The following is a 16,742-nucleotide window of genomic DNA, read 5'->3' on the forward strand; positions in this document are numbered from 1 at the left end:
ACATGAACGGGCTCAAATGTATACTTAACACATTCAGACTTAACGACACAATATTAATAACCTTTCCAACTTTCATGTGACTGATTTTAAAACTGAAAAATATGAATATTTTAAAATGACATGCCTTGATTAGCTTAATTTTAAAACTTTCTAAACGTTTCCACTAGGATCTATAACACATCTTATCTTCAAACAACTTTGTTTCAAAGTATGCTAGCTGTAATGCTCAAGCTGTTATTCTACTTCACTACATGCCATTTCAAAACGGGAAACATATTTTAAAACTACCTGAGATAATAAACTGTGAGTAATAAAAGATGACTGTACTATATTCAGTTGCTTGCTTTCTGAGGCCCATATTTTATAGAATACTTAGTGATAATAAGTATTCTAGAATACTTATTAGTGATTAGTGATTAGTGATATTTTACAGAATACTTATTAGTCAAATGCATTTAAAGACTACCTCGAAGATAAAGGTAATTTAATAATAGCTAACATTTACTAAGTGAAGTCCTGGGCTATGTGCGTTACATAAATAATCACATCTCATTTAATCACCAAAACAATACAATAAAGTAAATATAATTATTACATCCATTTTTACAGAAAGCAACCCTGAGGTTTAGATGAAGTCACCTGCCCAGGCAGTCTGACTGATGCCAAATTTTCTCAGGTTGTAGCTTCACCATCTTCCGCTGGTCTCTCTTCCTCAATACAGTCAGACTCTCCAACTTTAAAATGATTCTTCCTCCCCTACCTTCAAGCGATAATCCCATCTCCCTCCTTCCTTTAATGGCATTAATCACCAAATTCTTTAATCTGGTTTTCTGCAGCACCTATTACAACTTCCCAAGTCGGACAAATGGCAGTCATCCAGTGCTCCACCTCGCTGCTCTCTTTTTAAGTCTTCTGCTGTGTTCGGGAATTAATTGGATTCATAGTTGCCTGTATCCTACAGTCATTCAATATTTCAGTCCCATTTGAGATCATGAAACACAGCTGGTGACCCTCAAGGTGATTTTTAGGCAACTAACATGGTCAAGGATGTGCTAAGAAAAGAGTATTAATCATGTATAAAAAGACTAAATTTTTTTTTAAATAGAGGAAATAAGTGTTGTACAATCGTAGGTGTGAAGTATCTCTAATTACCTTCTAGGATCTCTCCTCACTGATTCTCCCTTTAGCCTTAAGTCTATAAGGGGGAACAGGAGAAAAGTGACATGTCACTGGGATTTTTTGTCATTTTTTCTTTTTTAATTCTGGAGATCGTTGCTAATTCTTCAAACAGATTTAGCCAAGTCCCTTTCCTAGTTGGTTAATTCACAAGAAGGGAAGAAAATAACTTGGAGGCAAAAAGTTTGTCCATATTATACCCTGTTGTCGTAAATAACAATCTATTCAACTAGATTTTTATAAAAGTATAAATTAGGTAGATAGATACTGCTTATAATGTCAAATATGAAAACATAGCTCACACCGAGCTTTATCATTTGCTTTTTCTATGTGGTACTATTACACAAGAGGTGGTGGCCGGAAGAGGGAAGAACTTCGCTTATTGAAAGCAAACGTCAGCAGGCAACGTCACAGAGTCAGGTGCAGGACTGATTCGGCGCCGTGATCTACAGAACAGTGTTCTGCACTGTGTGGGGCATGTACTCCTTTGTACTCCTTTCCTTTGTGACCTGCACAAAGTCTAAAATGCATATTTATCTCTAAATATACTCAAATGGTAGGTGAAAAAAATTATTTTCAAAAATCCTATTCTGGCTTCTCTGTTGCCTACAACATAAAACTCAAATGACCAGACAGAGGACTCCAGGCCTCCAGAATTCAACCCTGGCAAGCGGCTTGTGCACCCTCATCTCTCACCATTCTCCAGTATCTAAGTACCGGTCATTCCCTCCATTTTGTCAGAGCTCTGGGCCTTTGCTCAAGCCTGGAATGCCGCACTCTAGCAAACTCCTGCTCATCCTTCAAATACCAGCCCAAGTCCAGGTTGACTTCCCCTGTGAAGCCTGCTCAATTCCCCAGGAAAATCAAGCTATCCGTTCCTTTCAGGATCTCCCATAGGACTTCATTATATAAAAGGGCTTCAAACTGCATCTTATTTGTTTGCATCTGTCATTTCTCCCACTGTCCGACTCTTGAAGGCAGGAGCCCCATCTTTTCATCTTTTCTGTGTCCCCAGCAAGCTCCTATAAATAGCATAATAACTGCTACTTAAGGAGCTGGTTAATAAAACTCTGAATTCTCGATAAAATTCATTCTCTGTTGAATGAATGAATATCCATCAAAAGTTATGGTTCCAAAATTCTACAGAAATTGCCTTCTCAAGAGTCTACGATGACCTCCTTTCTTCCTGTTGTTCATTCTTGGTTTCTGTTTGTTTCTGAGACAGGCTGGAGTGCAGTGATGTGATCACAGCTCACACCACAGCTTCAACCTGCAGGCCCAAGCAATCCTCCCACCTTAGCCTCCCAAGGAGCTGGGACCACAGGTACCCATCACCACACCCAGTTAATTTTCTTATTTTTAGTACAGACAGGGTCGCACTATGTTGCCCAAACTGGTCTCGAAGTACTGGCCTCAAGCGACCCTCCTGCCTCAGCCTCCCAAAGTGGTGGGATTATAGGTGTGAGCCACTGCACCCAGACCTTGACTACATTTTAATTGCCAGTCTTAAGAATACATCACGATTTTTTAAATTCCAGTATATAAAAGCCAGTTTTCTTAATGTCAGGTTTGACTGCCAGAGTATGCATACTGTAAAAGTACTCCCACGTCTAAAAGATGTCTCTCTCTCATGAACATGCACAATAATTCATTACGTAGAATCACTGTTACTGTTAACAACGTGTTGTTAATATTATTATTCATTTAATTTTCTATAGTCCATTTAAGTAATATAAGTCTGCTTTTTCTAGTTCAACATGAATGATATTTAATTCCTCACTTAACCAATTTAATTCCAATACTAGATTCACTTACCTTTTTCAGGCCAGCAAAGCCTTCTGATTCCAGAAAGAAAAAGGCAAAGGGCATCAATACAAATAAACAAAGATTGGAAAAAAGGGAAGCAAGATTCCACAAACCTATAAAAAGGGTAACAAGAAAAGAAGAAAAACAGGTTAGATACTGAAATTGTGATATTAATCAAGATCTATACTTTTAAATAGTAAAAATAAACAAAAAGTAACAAATGATCTAAACTTAGAAATCATAAAATAATTATAGTATGTATTTATTTAAATTTTTTTAACATTGTAATTTGTACCTATTGGGAAAAGTCAGTATAGAAACTAATGTTTTCTTCCATGCCGTAAAATAAATTCACTAAAAATATGACGTGTGCAGAGATCCAAAGGCACAGCCTCTTTAGACATATAGGCACCGGAATATTTAAATTAGAGCCACTAGCATTTATTGAGCCCTTAATAAATGCCAGATACTCTACAGAACATTTTACATGCATAATCCCATTTAATTTAAGCCTCATAAAAACCCTAAAAATAATAATTAGCATTTATTGAGCCCTTATGTGCCAAGCACTATTCTAAGTGATTTACAGATATTATCCAAACTCATTTACTCACTACAGCAATCCCACGAGGCAGGTAGCATTACTGCCCCAATATGACAGAAGAGGAGCAGGCTGTGCAACTTGCCACAGCTGTAGAGCCTGCAAGTGGCAAAGCTGACTCTTAATTCCTGGGATTTTAAAAAATCACTATATCACAGAAATTTTGGTAAACAATTCCAAGTGGGAAAGAAAAAGTCAGAGACTGGCAATCTCAAGTGACCTTTTCCTCATTGGCACAAAATGGCAAGTAAAATAATAAGAACAGATTTAGTAAAAGACAGAGCCCTGTTAGGTATGTCATTGGGAGGGTATTTGCCCAACACGTCAGATCATAAAAAAATAAAATTTAAAACTGAGTTTCAAAATGATGGTGATAATTATTACAAAAGTTTATAAAATCAAGAGTCAAAGATAAAATTTATGTCAAGGATAAATTTAATGGACTGTTTGCAGTTATAATTCAATGTTTTTGAAAGTAGCCAACTAATGCTTTTTCAACACCTTTATTTCCAAGCAATGCTAAAAGCACTGGAGATCCGGTGATGAACAAACACAACACCTCTGCTCAGAGCTGCTCATGCTGCAGATTCACATGCAGAGACTACCTCTGAGCTGGCAGTGAGCACAGGGAGCAGAGCTGTCCCTAACTACTGCAGTTATGAATAAACATAAAGGTTTGTAACTGTCCTAACGCCCTTTGGAATAGCATGGAGTATAAACAAACACATTAATTTAGCACTTAATATGGGTCAGCTGGGGAGATTCACTTCCTTTAGTAGACAAGGTAATACAATAAAATCAACTCACAGTTTCTTATTCAAAAATCTACATAAATTTAACATCACTTCCTTTAGTAGATAAGGTAATATAATAAAATCAACTCACAGTTTCTTATTCAAAAATCTACATAGATTTAACAAATTTACAATGTACATTTATCTTTGTAGAAAGTAAAATGTTTTATAAACAATATCTTAATATCTTTTAGTGGAAAAACTGCAATTTGAACTATTTAAAATTTTTAAAAATTTAAATAATTTTATACTTTCCAGTCTTTAAAAAAAAACCAAACATTCTGTTTTCTTTATTCAAAAAGAGTATAATTAGAGTCAATTGTTTTATTGTGCTAATTACTGGAAGAGCATATAGAATGATGGCTGCATGCACACAATTGAGTTCCAGGCAGACCTGGGTTCACATCCTGCTGCACGTCTATGTGACAACTTTGCTAAATCACAGGTTCTTCATCTATAAAATATGGCTAATGACAGGTCTACAGACATTGGTAAGTATTAAATGATGCACGTACAACAACTGGCACAATGTCTGCCATAAAACAAGCATTTAATGAATTTTTGCTTTTATTAAGTTACAGCACCAGAGGCTACTAGTTACAGTGCTATCAGCTCCCACACCAAACTACCATCCTTCCTGAGACTCCAGGCTCGCTTGCTAGTTTTCCCTTTCATCTTCTTTCTACCAGGTGTATCGGCTCCTGGTTTTACTAGAAATGAGCATGTGTCTAGCAACAATCTCTCCCGCCCCCAACAGCTTATAGGTAAAGGTATACACAACTTTTAAAAATTGTATCTATATAAACAGACCTGGATCAAAGCTGTAACTTCCAGGTCCAATTCATAACCTAAAGTGCATGCTCTTTGGCCTGTCTTTGCCTGCTCACAGCATTTTCTCTTCTTTACGGTTTCCAAGTAAGTTACTTTCAGGTATGTGAGGTATAACAATAATTAGTATTATGTAAATTACATAATTATTATTCTTTAGTAGGCTAGAGAACCATGGTTGTTAATCTATTGCTTTATTTAGGCATGGTGAAAGAAAGACATGACCATTTCAAATCATTTGTGTTATAAAAGATAAAGGTCAGTGTGTCAAGAATCATACTCATTTTACACAACATAGTTTTATTCCAATTAAATACCTCACAGTCTTTTAAAAAAACAACATTTTTAAAAGTTATCTACTGGCCAGGTGTGGTGGCTCACACCTGTAATCCCAGCACTTTGGGAGGCCAAGGCGGGAAGATTATGAGGTCAGGAGTTTGAGACCAGCCTGGCCAGCATGGTGAAACCCCGTCTCTACCAAAAATAAAAAAAAAAATTTTTTTTAATTAGTTGGGCATGGTGGCACGCGCCTGTAGTCCCAGCTACTCAGGAGGCTGAGGCAGGAGAATCGCTTGAACCCAGCAGGCGGAGGTTGCAGTGAGCCAAGATTGCGCCACTGCACTCCAGCCTGGGCAACAGAGCGAGACTGTCTCAAAAAAAAAAAAAGTTATCTACTACAGGTACACCTAGTTAAAGCCGATTGCATGTTGCTTTACTGTGCTTTGCAGATACTGCGTGAAGGTTTGTGGCAATCCTGTGGTGAACAAGTCTATCAGTGCCATTTTCCCAATACCAGATGCTCACTTCATTTCTCCGTGTCATATTTTGGTAATTTTTGCAATATTTCAAACTTTTTCATTATTATTACAATTGTTATGGTCTGTGATCAGTGATCTTTGATGTTACTATGTTAATTGTTTGGGGGCACTGCAAACTGTGCCCATATAAGATGCCAAACTTAATCAATAAATGTTGTGTGTGTTGACTGCTCCCCCGATTGGCTGTTCCCTCATCTCTCTCCTTCTCCTAGGGCCTCCCCATTCCCTGAGACACAACGATATTGAAACTAGTCCATGTAATTACCCTAAAATGTCCCCTAAGTGTTCAAATGAAAGGAAGAGTCACACATCTCTCACTTTCAATCAAAAACTAGAAGCTTAGTGAGGAAGGCATGTCAAAAAACAAGACAGGCTGAAAGCTAGCCCTCTTGTCCCAGTTAGCCAAGTTGTGAATGCAAAGGAAAAGTTCTTAAAGGAAATTAAAGTGCTACTCCAGTGAACACACAAATGATAAGAAAGCACAACAGCCTTACTGCGGAGATGGAGAAAGGTTTTGTGCTCTGGATAGATCACACCAGCCACAACATTCCCTAAAGCCATAGGCTGAGCAAGGCTGTAACTCTTCACATCTATGAAGGCTGAGGGAGGTGAGGAAGTTCCAAAAGAAAAGTTTGAAGCTACCGGAGGTTGGGTCATGAGGTTTAAGGAAAGAAGCCATCTCCATAACAGAAAAGTGCCAGGTGAAGTAGCAAGTGCTAAGGGAGAAGCTGCAGCAAGTTCTCCAGAAGATCTAGCTAAGACCATCAATGAAAGTGGCTGCATGAAACAACAGATTTTCAAGGTAGACAAAAACAGTCTTACAGCGGAAGAAGATGCCATCTAGGACTTACATACCCAGAAAGAAGTTCAATGTCTGGCTTCAAAGCTTCAATCAACAGGCTGACTCACTTGTTAGGGGCAAATACAGAAGGTGACCTGAAGTTGAAGCTGGTGCTCAGTCACCATTCCAAAAATCCTAAAACCCTAAGAATTACCCTAAGCCCACTCTGCCTGTGCTCGATAAACAAGAATAACAAACCTGCCCAGATGGCAGCACATCTGTTTACAGGTTTACTAAATAGTTTAAGCCTACTGTTAAGACTTGCTACTCAAAAAAAAAAAAAAAAAAGAAACAAAGAAAGAAAGAAAAAGATTTTCAAAATACTACTGCTCATTGACAATGCGCCTGCTGATGGAGATGTGTAAGAAGATTAGTATTTTCATGCCTTAACACAACATCCATTCTGCAGCCCATGGATCAAGGAGTAATTCTGACTTTCGAGTCATATTATTTAAGATACATTCTATAAGGCTATACCTGCTACAGATTCCTCTCATGGACTGTGCAAAGTAAACTGAAAACCTTCTGGAAAGGATGCACTATTCTAGATGCCATTAAGAATATTTGTGGGCCGGGCGCGGTGGCTCAAGCCTGTGATCCCAGCACTTTGGGAGGCCGAGGCAGGCGGATCATGAGGTCAAGAGATCAAGACCATCCTGGCAAACACGGTGAAACCCCGTCTCTACTAAAAATACAAAAAAATTAGCCAGGCATGGTGGCGGGTGCCTGTAGTCCCAGCTGCTCGGGAGGCTGAGGCACGAGAATAGCATGAGCCCAGGAGGCGGAGGTTGCAGTGAGCCGAGATTGCGCCACTGCACTCCAGCCTGGGCGACAAAACGAGACTCCATCTCCAAAAAAAAAAAGAACATTTGTGATTCATGGGAGGTCAAAATATCAACCTCACCTGGAGTTTGGAAGAACTGATGGGTTTGAGATGTCAGTGGAGAAAATCTCTGCAGATGTGGTAAAAATAGCAAGAGGACTGGAATTAGAGGCGGATCCTGAAGATGTGACCGAATTGCTGCAATCTCATGATAAAACTTTAATGAATGAGGAGCTGCTTCTTAGGGATGAGCAAAGAAAGTGGTTTCTTGAGATGGAATCTACCCTGATGAAGATGCTGTAAACACTGTGGAAATGACAATAAAGGACTTAGAATATCATAAACTTAGTTGATAAAACAGGGACAGTGTTTGAGAGGATCAACTCCAATTTTGAGAGAACTTCTACTGTGAGTAAAACGCTGTCAAATAGCATCACACGCTACAGAGAAATCTTTTGTGAAAGGAAGAGTCGATCAATATGGCAAACTACACTGTTGTCTTATTGTAAGAAATTGCCATAGTCACGCAACCTTTAGCAAAATCAAGGCAAGACCTCCACCGGCAAAAAGATTACAAGTCACTGAAGGCTCAGATAATTGTTACCATTTTTTAGCAATAAAGGCAAGTACACATATTGCTATTGCACACTTAATAAATGACATTATAGTTTAAGTATAATTTTTACATGCTCTGAGAAACCAAAAAAATTGTGTGACTCACTTTATTGCCACATTCGCTTCATTACAGTACACTGGAACCAAACTTGCAGTATCTCCAAGGTATGCTTGTAATTGTTAAGTGTGTAACACAGCAGACATTGCTCTAGATACGTTAAGGTGCTATCTTTTTTTCTGAGACAGGGTCTCACTGTGTCACCCAGGCTGCAGTGCAGTGGTGTGATCATAGCTCACTGTAGCCTTGACTTCCCAGGTTCAGGTGATCCTCCCGCCTCAGCCCACCAAGTAGCTGAGACTATAGGCACATGCCACCATGCCAGGCTGATTTTTGTATTTTTTGTAGAGATGAGGTTTCGCCATGTTATCCGGTTTGGTCTCAAATTCCTGGGCTCAAGCGATCCACTCACCTGGCCTCCCAAAGTGCTGGGATTACAGATGTGAGCCACCTTGCTCAGTCAGGTGCCACCTTAGTATTTTATGACAGGGAAGGTCCTCCATTTTACAGATGGACTTCAGGCTCAGAAACATGCCCTTGTCCCAGAGCAAGAAAAAACTCAGCTATTCCTTCTAATATGCTGTATTTTTAGGCAACATAAATTCCATCATTTCCTAAACTTCTTTTTTTTTAAGAGAGTCTCACTCTGTTGCCCAAGCTGGAGTGCAATGGTGCAATCTCGGCTCACCGCAACCTCCGCTTCCTGGGTTCAAGCAATTCTCCTGCCTCAGCCTCCTGAGTAGCTCGGATAACAGGCACGCGCCACTGCGCCAGGCTAATTTTTGTATTTTTAGTGGAGATAGGGTCTCACCATGTTGGCCAGGCTGGTTTTGAACCCCTGACCTCAGGTGATCCACTCACCTCGGCCTTCCAAAGTGCTGGGATTATAGGCATGGGCCACCACGCCTGGCCCCTAAATTTCTTCTATTCTTTAGAGATGCTTGCAAATGTATCATTACAAATCTCTAGATCAAAGGTCCATGAGGCAAGAATATGTTTCTCCTCCTCGTTTTTTATTTCCCAATACCTGCTACAGTGCTGAGTAATCAATAAAAATGAGTTCCATAAACAAACAATATCACAATCCATATAGCTAAATGTTAACAGGAAAAGACCCTCTCAGGAAAAAGGTCACAGGCTGACCTAAAGAAGTAGTCTCAGATTAATTATCAATTGTCAGCGCAAAATGAACAAAATTGTAACATATACAAAAATAACATTAATTTTTAACAGCTTTACTGAGCTACATAAAATAAACTATACATGGAGTATACCATTTGATAAGTTTTGTCATGAGAATGCACCAATGACACCATCACCACAATTAAGCTAATGAACATAAACACATCCATCACCCCCAAATTTTCATATCCTTTTATAATCCCTGCCTCCTGCCACTCCCCACCTCCCTCTGATTCCCAGTCAGCAACTGACCCTGCACTTTAGAATCTAAAGATGGATTTTCTAGAACATGATACAAATGGATTGTGTGATATATACTCCTGTTTTTGTATGGCTTCTGTTATCTAGCACAACTATTTTGAGATTAGATTGAATAGCTATTGGATTGCATCCATTCACCTGCAAACAATCCATGTTGCTCCCAATTTGTAGATATTAAAAATAAAAGAGTCATAAATGCTCACGTACAAGTCTGTGTGGATCTATGGGATCATTTCTTTTGGGAAATACATAGGTCATATGGTAGATACATGTTTAACATTTTAAGAAACTGCCAAAATGTTTTCCAAAGTGATTGTATTTTACAGTCTCTCACCAGCAGAGATCAAGTTCATCCACATTTTCACTAAAAATACTATTTTAACCCTTCTGGCAGGTGCACAGTAAGATCTTATTGCTATTTTAATTTGCATTTATCTAACAAATAATGATGTGGACATCTGTTCATGAGCTTATTTGCCATCCATTTATGTCTTTTTTAGCTAAGTGTCTCTTCAAATCTGTTGCCCATTTTTTCATCCTTTTTTTTTTTAATTACTGAGTTTGGCCAGTTTTTTATGTGCTCTGAATACAACTCCTTTATCAGGTATGTGATTTGTCGATATTTTCTCCCAGTCTGTAGACTCTCTTTATTCTCTTAAAAATATCTTTAAAAGAACAAAATTATTAGAAGTCCAATTTATCAATTTTTTTCTTTTATGGATTGTGCTTTTGCTATCCTACCCAAAAAATGATGGCCCAGTTCAATGTCACAAAAACTTTCTCCTATGTTTTCTTCTACACGTTTTGTAGTTTTAGGATTTACAGTAAGCGATGATCCCTTGAGTTACAATCTGCTAACAGTGCCAGGCATGGACCGAAGTTCATTTTTTGCCTCTAATTAAACAATTGTTCTAGCATCATTTGTTTAAAAAAAAATCATCTTCCCTCTAAATTCTCTTGGCACCTTTGTCAAAAATCAACTGACACTATATGTATGTATCTGTTCCTCGACAAGTCTATTCTGCTGATTTGATCTGTTTATCTTTATGCTAGCACCAAACACTTTTGTTTTTTTGAGACAGAGTCTTGCTCCGTCATCCAGGTTGGAGGGCAGGGGCACGTCTCGGCTCACTGCAACCTCAACTCCCAGGTTCAAGCGATCCTCTGCCTCAGTCTCGTGAGTAGCTGGGATTACAGACGCATGCCACCACACCCAGCTAATTTTTGTATTTTTAGTAGACACGGGACTTCACCATGTTGGACAGGCTGGTCTTGAATTCCTGACCTCAAGTGATCTGCCTGCCTCGGCCTCCCAAAGCGCTGGGATTACAGGCATGAGCCTCCACGCCCAGTCACATCACACAGTCTTGATTACTGTAGCTTTAAAATAGTCTTTAGGTTAGATGGTCAATCCTCTAACTTTGTTACCTTTCAAAGTTGTTTAGGCTATTCTAAATCCATAGAATTTGCATCTGAATTTAACATCAGCTTGTCAATTTCCACAAAGCGTGCTGGAATCTTGACAGGCATGGTGTTGAATCTATAGATTAATTTGAGGAGAGCTGACCTCCTAATATTGCTGTTACAGACTGAATGCTTCTATCCCCACCCGCAAATTCATAATGGAAACCCTAATCTTCAGTGATGGTCGTTAGAGATGGGAGCCTGTGCGGGGCAGTTAGGTCACAAGGGGGTAATTCTCATGATGGGATGGTGCCTATCTCTGGAGGAGACAGAAGAGAGTTTGCTTTCTCTCTCTCTGCTCTCAGCCATGGAAGGATGCGAGGAGATGACCATCCCTGAACCAGGAATAGGGTCCTCGTCAAGACCCTAACCATGGTGGCAGTGGCACCCTGATATCGACTTTCAGCCTCCAGAACTGTAAAAAATATTTGTTTTGTAAGCCACCCAGTCTATGGTACTGTTAGAGCAGCCCAAACCGATAAAGACAAGTGTCTTCTAATCCACGAACACGGTATCTGTCCCCACTTACCGTGGTACTCTTTAACGTCTCTCAACAACGTCTTACTGTTTACAGTACTTATGTCTCACGCATCCCTAAGTATTTCATAGTTTTGATGCTACTGCATAAGTGATATTGGGTTGTAAATTCAATTTCCAATTATTAATTGCCAGTATATACAAATACAATTGTTGTATCTTGATCTTCTATCCTGCAACCTTGAAAAATGTACTTACTGGTTCTGATAGCTTTTTTATAACAGATCCCATCAGAATTTCTGCATAGAAAATATCAGCTGTGACATACAGTTTTACTTTTTCCTTTCCAACTTCAGTGACTTGTATTTTTAAAAAAAAAAACCCTCCACAATGATGTTAAATAGAAGTGGTAAGAACAGATGTCCTTGCCTTGTTCCTGATCTCAGGGGGAAAGCACTCAGTCTTTCACCATTAAGTATGATGTTACCAGTGGGTTTTTTGTAGATGCTTTTTTTTTTTTTTTTGAGACAGAGTCTCATTCTGTCTCCCAGGTGGCACGATCTCTTGGCTTACTGCAACCTCCACCTCCCAGGTTCAAGCAATTCTCCTGTCTCAGCCTCCCGAGTAGCTGGGACAACAGGCACACCACCAAACCTGACTAATTTTTATATTTTCAGTAGGGACAGGGTTTCACCATATTGGCAGACTGTTCTCAGACTCCTGACCTCAGGTGATCCACCCACCTCAGCCTCCCAAAGTGCTGGGATTACAGGCATGAGCCACCATGCCCAGCCTGATGCATTTTATTAGGATGAGAACATCCCCTTTCAGGCCTACTTTGCTGAGAGATTTTACCAGAAATGGATAATGAATTTTGTCATATGCTTTTTCTGCATGTGTTGTTACGACCATATGACTTTTTTTGTAGCATGTTAATAAAATCACATGGATTGGCTTTGCAAAAGTCATGATGTATTATCATTTTTATACAGTGTTACATTTGATTTGCTAAAATTTTATTTAGAACTTAAGCATCCATGTTCATGACACTGGCCTGCAGTTTTCAGTTTTCATGTATTTTCTGCCTGGTTTTGGTATCACGGTAATGCTGATCTCAATGAATTAGGAAATATTCCCACATCTCCAATTTTCTAGAGGAATCTGTGCAGAAGTGCTATTATTTCTTCCTTAACTATATGACAGAACTGACAGTAAATCCTCTTGGCCTAAAGCTTTATTTGTGAGAATGTTTCTAACATTCCCAGAATATTTGAGACAGCTTCAATAGTTTTTGCCTGTTAAGGAAATTTGTCCATTTCTCTAAGTTGTTGAATTTGTTGGATAAAGGTGTTCATAATATGCCATTATTATCCTTTTAATGCACTGTTACAATGTATAGTGATGTCACCTCTCTCATTCCTAATACTGGCAATTGGTCTCTTCTTTTTTGCTGATCAATCTGCTATTGTTTACCAATTTTAGTGTTCTTCTCGGTGATTTTTTCATTGATTTCTTCTCTCATGATTTTTAAAGGAAGATTTCCCTTCTTCTTTGGGATCTATTCATTGAATCTGTGGAAACTGTCGTGAGGCCTTTTTTCTATTGTAACACAGGTATCTCGTGCTATAAATTGACCTTTAAAAATTTTTAGACACATCCCACAAATATTAAAATGTTTTATTTTCATTTTCATTCAGTTCAAAGCACTTTCAAATTTCCCTTTTGATTATTCTTTGACCAATGAGTTATTGTAAAGTATGTTATCAATTACCAAATACTCGGGGATTTTCTAGATTGTTTCTAGGTAAGTTTTCTGCCACTTATTTAATTTCATTGTCCTTACGGAGCGTATCTTGTACGACTCAAAAATCCTAAAATGTATTGAGACTTATTTTATGGCAAAGAATGTGATCTCTCTTGGTAAAATGCTCCCATTGTACTGGAAAAGAATATGTATTCTATTCTTGGGAGTTCTATAAACATTACTTAGGTCAAGTCAGTTGACAGTATTATTCAAATCTTCTATATCCTGATTTTTCTTCTATATGTTCTATCAATTATTGAAAGAGGGGTGTTGAAATAGCTGAATGTAATTGTGATTCTGACTATACTTTCTATCCGTTTTTGCTCCATGTACTTAATAGCTATGTCATTAGGCAGATATATGCTGAGTATCATTGGCTCTTTGGGTGAACAAACCACTTCAACATGATAAAACGATCTTCTTTATGACTGGTAATATTCTTTGCCCTTGTCTGACAATCATATAGCCACTCCAACTTTGCTCTGATTAGAATCAGCATGGTATATCCTTTTTCTCCTATTGCCATTAACCTAGTTTTGTCCTTACAGTGGGTATCTTACAAGCAGATATACGTCAGTCATTCTTTTATATTCAATTTGATAATCTCTGCCCTTTAGTTGTAGTGTTTAGAACATTACGTTTAAAGTGATTATTGACATAGTTAGGTTTAAATCTATCAACTTGCTTTTTGTTTTCTATTTGCCCCATGTGTTGTCTTCCCTTCTACATTCCCATAGATTAAGCATTTTTTTATGATTCTATTTTATTTCCTTTGTTTACTGATTCACCATATCTCTGTTGGGCTATTTCTGGTTTGTCTTTAGGTTTATCATATACACCTTTAACTCATCACAGTCTGCCTTCGGATGATTTTATAGGCTGCTCTGCCAATGCAGCAGCCATTCTTTTATTCCTTTACTTTCTTAATAAACTTGCTGTCATTTAAAAAAAAAGATAACACTTCATGTAGAGCATGAGAACTTCACAATAGTGCACTTCCACAGCTTTCCTCCTGTGATATGAATCATTCTTGTCACATAATTTACTTGTAAATATATAATAAAATTCATAATACATTGTTACTATTCTTTAAACAGCCAATTATCTTTTCTAAACACATGATTTTTAAAAAGCTTCTCTATCTACCTACAAACTGCCGCTTCTAGTGTTCTACATTTCATTTTGTAGAGTTAGGAAATCAGTTAAGACATATTCCCTCGGGTTTGTTTAGCTCACAGTTCCTAGATATCTATCTCCTACCCACTTCCTACTGCATGAAGGACAACCCGTAACATTTTTTAACGTACAGCTCTGCTGATTACAAATTTTTATCTTTTGTGTATCTGACACTGTCACTATTCTGTCTTTGTTTGGAAAAATATTTTCACTGGGTATAGAACTAGACTGGCTGGGATTTTTCTTTTAGTGCAATCCTCCCTCAGCGTCTGTGGGGGATTGGTTCCAGGACCTCCCATAGATACTAAAATCCACAGACGCTCAAGTCCCTTATATAAAATGGTGTGGTATTTGCATATAACCTATGAACATCCTTCTATATAACTTTAAATCATCCATAGATCACTTATAATACCTAATACAGTGTAATTCTATGTAAATAATTATATTATATTGTTTGGGGAATAAGAAGAAAAAAGTTTGTACATGCTCACTATAAACACAACCATCTTTTTTTCCAATATTTGTGATCCATGGTTAGTTGAATCAATAGATCTAGAACCCACGGATCCAGAGGGCTGACAGTACTACACTGCTGCTACACGGTCACGCTGTCATCTGGCTTGCACTGCTTCCCACCAGAAACATGCTGTGATTCTTATTATTGCTCCTCTGTACTTAACGTGTCTCTTTTTGTAGATGCATTTAAGATTTTCTCTTTATCACTGATTTTGAGCAATCAGATTATGTGTGTTGGTACAGTTTTCTTCATGTTTCCTGGACATAGAACTGGTTAAGCTTCTAAAATCAGTGGGTTTACAGTTCTCATCAATTTTTAAAGTTTTCTGCCATTAACTTTTCAAATGTTTGTTCTCAACTCCCCTCCTTTAGAAACACTAACTACATCCCTGATACCCTGTGTGTTAGCTTGGCTAATTTTCGTATTTTTAGTAGAAACAGTGTTTCACCACTTTGCATTGCCATCAAGGAATACCTGATGCTGGGTAATTTATATATTTTATAAAAAAAAAAGACGTTTATTTGGCTCACAGTTCTACAGGCTGCACAAGAAGCTCGGTGCCAACAGCTGCTCTGATGAGGGCCTCAAGCTGCTTCCATTCATGGCAAAAGGCGAAGGGGAGCTGGCATATGCAGAGATCACAGGACAAGAGGGGAAGCAATGGAGAGGGGGTGGTGCCAGGCTCTCTTTAACAACGAGCTCTTAGGAGAATAAAGAACTCATTCACTCACCTCCCAGGAAGGAATTCATCTATGCTTGGGGGATCTGCCCCACTGGCCCAAACACCTCCCACCAGATCCACCTCCAACACTGGGAATCACATTTCTCTCTCTTTTTTTGAGATAGTGTCTCACTCTGTCCTCCAGGCTGGAGTGAAGTGGCACAATCTCAGCTCACTGCAACCTCCACCTCCCAGGTTGAAGTGGTTCTCCTGCCTCAGCCTCCCGAGTAGCTGGGATTACAGGCACACACCACCACGCTTGGCTAATTTTCGTATTTTTAGTAGAAACAGTGTTTCACCATGTTGGCCAGGCTGGTCTCAAACTCCTGACCTCAAGTGATCCACCCACCTAGGCCTCCCAAAGTGCTGGGATGACGGGTGTGAGCCACCATGCCTGGCCCTGGGAGTGAAATTCCAACACAAGGTATGGGGGAATAAACATCCCAACTACAGCACTATTGGCACTTTTGAGCCATTTTTCTCTCTGTGTTTCACTTTCACATAGTTTAATTGTTGCTTTGTTTCTTTCTTTTTCTTTTTCTTTTTTTTTTTTTAACATGGATTGTTGCTCTGTTGCCCAGGCTGGAGTACAGTGGCACGATCTTGGCTCACTACAACCTCCACCTCTCCCGGGTTCAAGCGAATCTCCTCCCTCAGGCTCCCAAGTAGCTGGGATTACAGGCACGCACCACCACGCCTCGCTAATTTTTGTATTTTTAGTAGAGACAAGGTTTCACCATATTGGCCAGGTTGGTCTTGAACTCCTGACCTCAGGTG

At 38.8% G+C, this 16,742-nt stretch overlaps 1 protein-coding gene across 1 annotated transcript in view; it reads right to left on the minus strand.

Annotated features, from left to right (window-relative positions):
- LMBR1 (limb development membrane protein 1) overlaps nucleotides 1-16,742 on the minus strand; it is a 176,224-nt gene that overhangs the window by 125,084 nt on the left and 34,398 nt on the right. The window contains exon 5 of the mRNA XM_011941598.1: nucleotides 2,992-3,095. Within this exon, the coding sequence (XP_011796988.1) occupies nucleotides 2,992-3,095 (104 nt within the window). The remainder of the gene's footprint in view (nucleotides 1-2,991; nucleotides 3,096-16,742) is intronic.

Source organism: Colobus angolensis, unplaced genomic scaffold (genome assembly GCF_000951035.1).
Source record: "Colobus angolensis palliatus isolate OR3802 unplaced genomic scaffold, Cang.pa_1.0 Scaffold2, whole genome shotgun sequence".
In the NCBI taxonomy this organism is placed as follows: Eukaryota; Metazoa; Chordata; class Mammalia; order Primates; family Cercopithecidae; genus Colobus; species Colobus angolensis.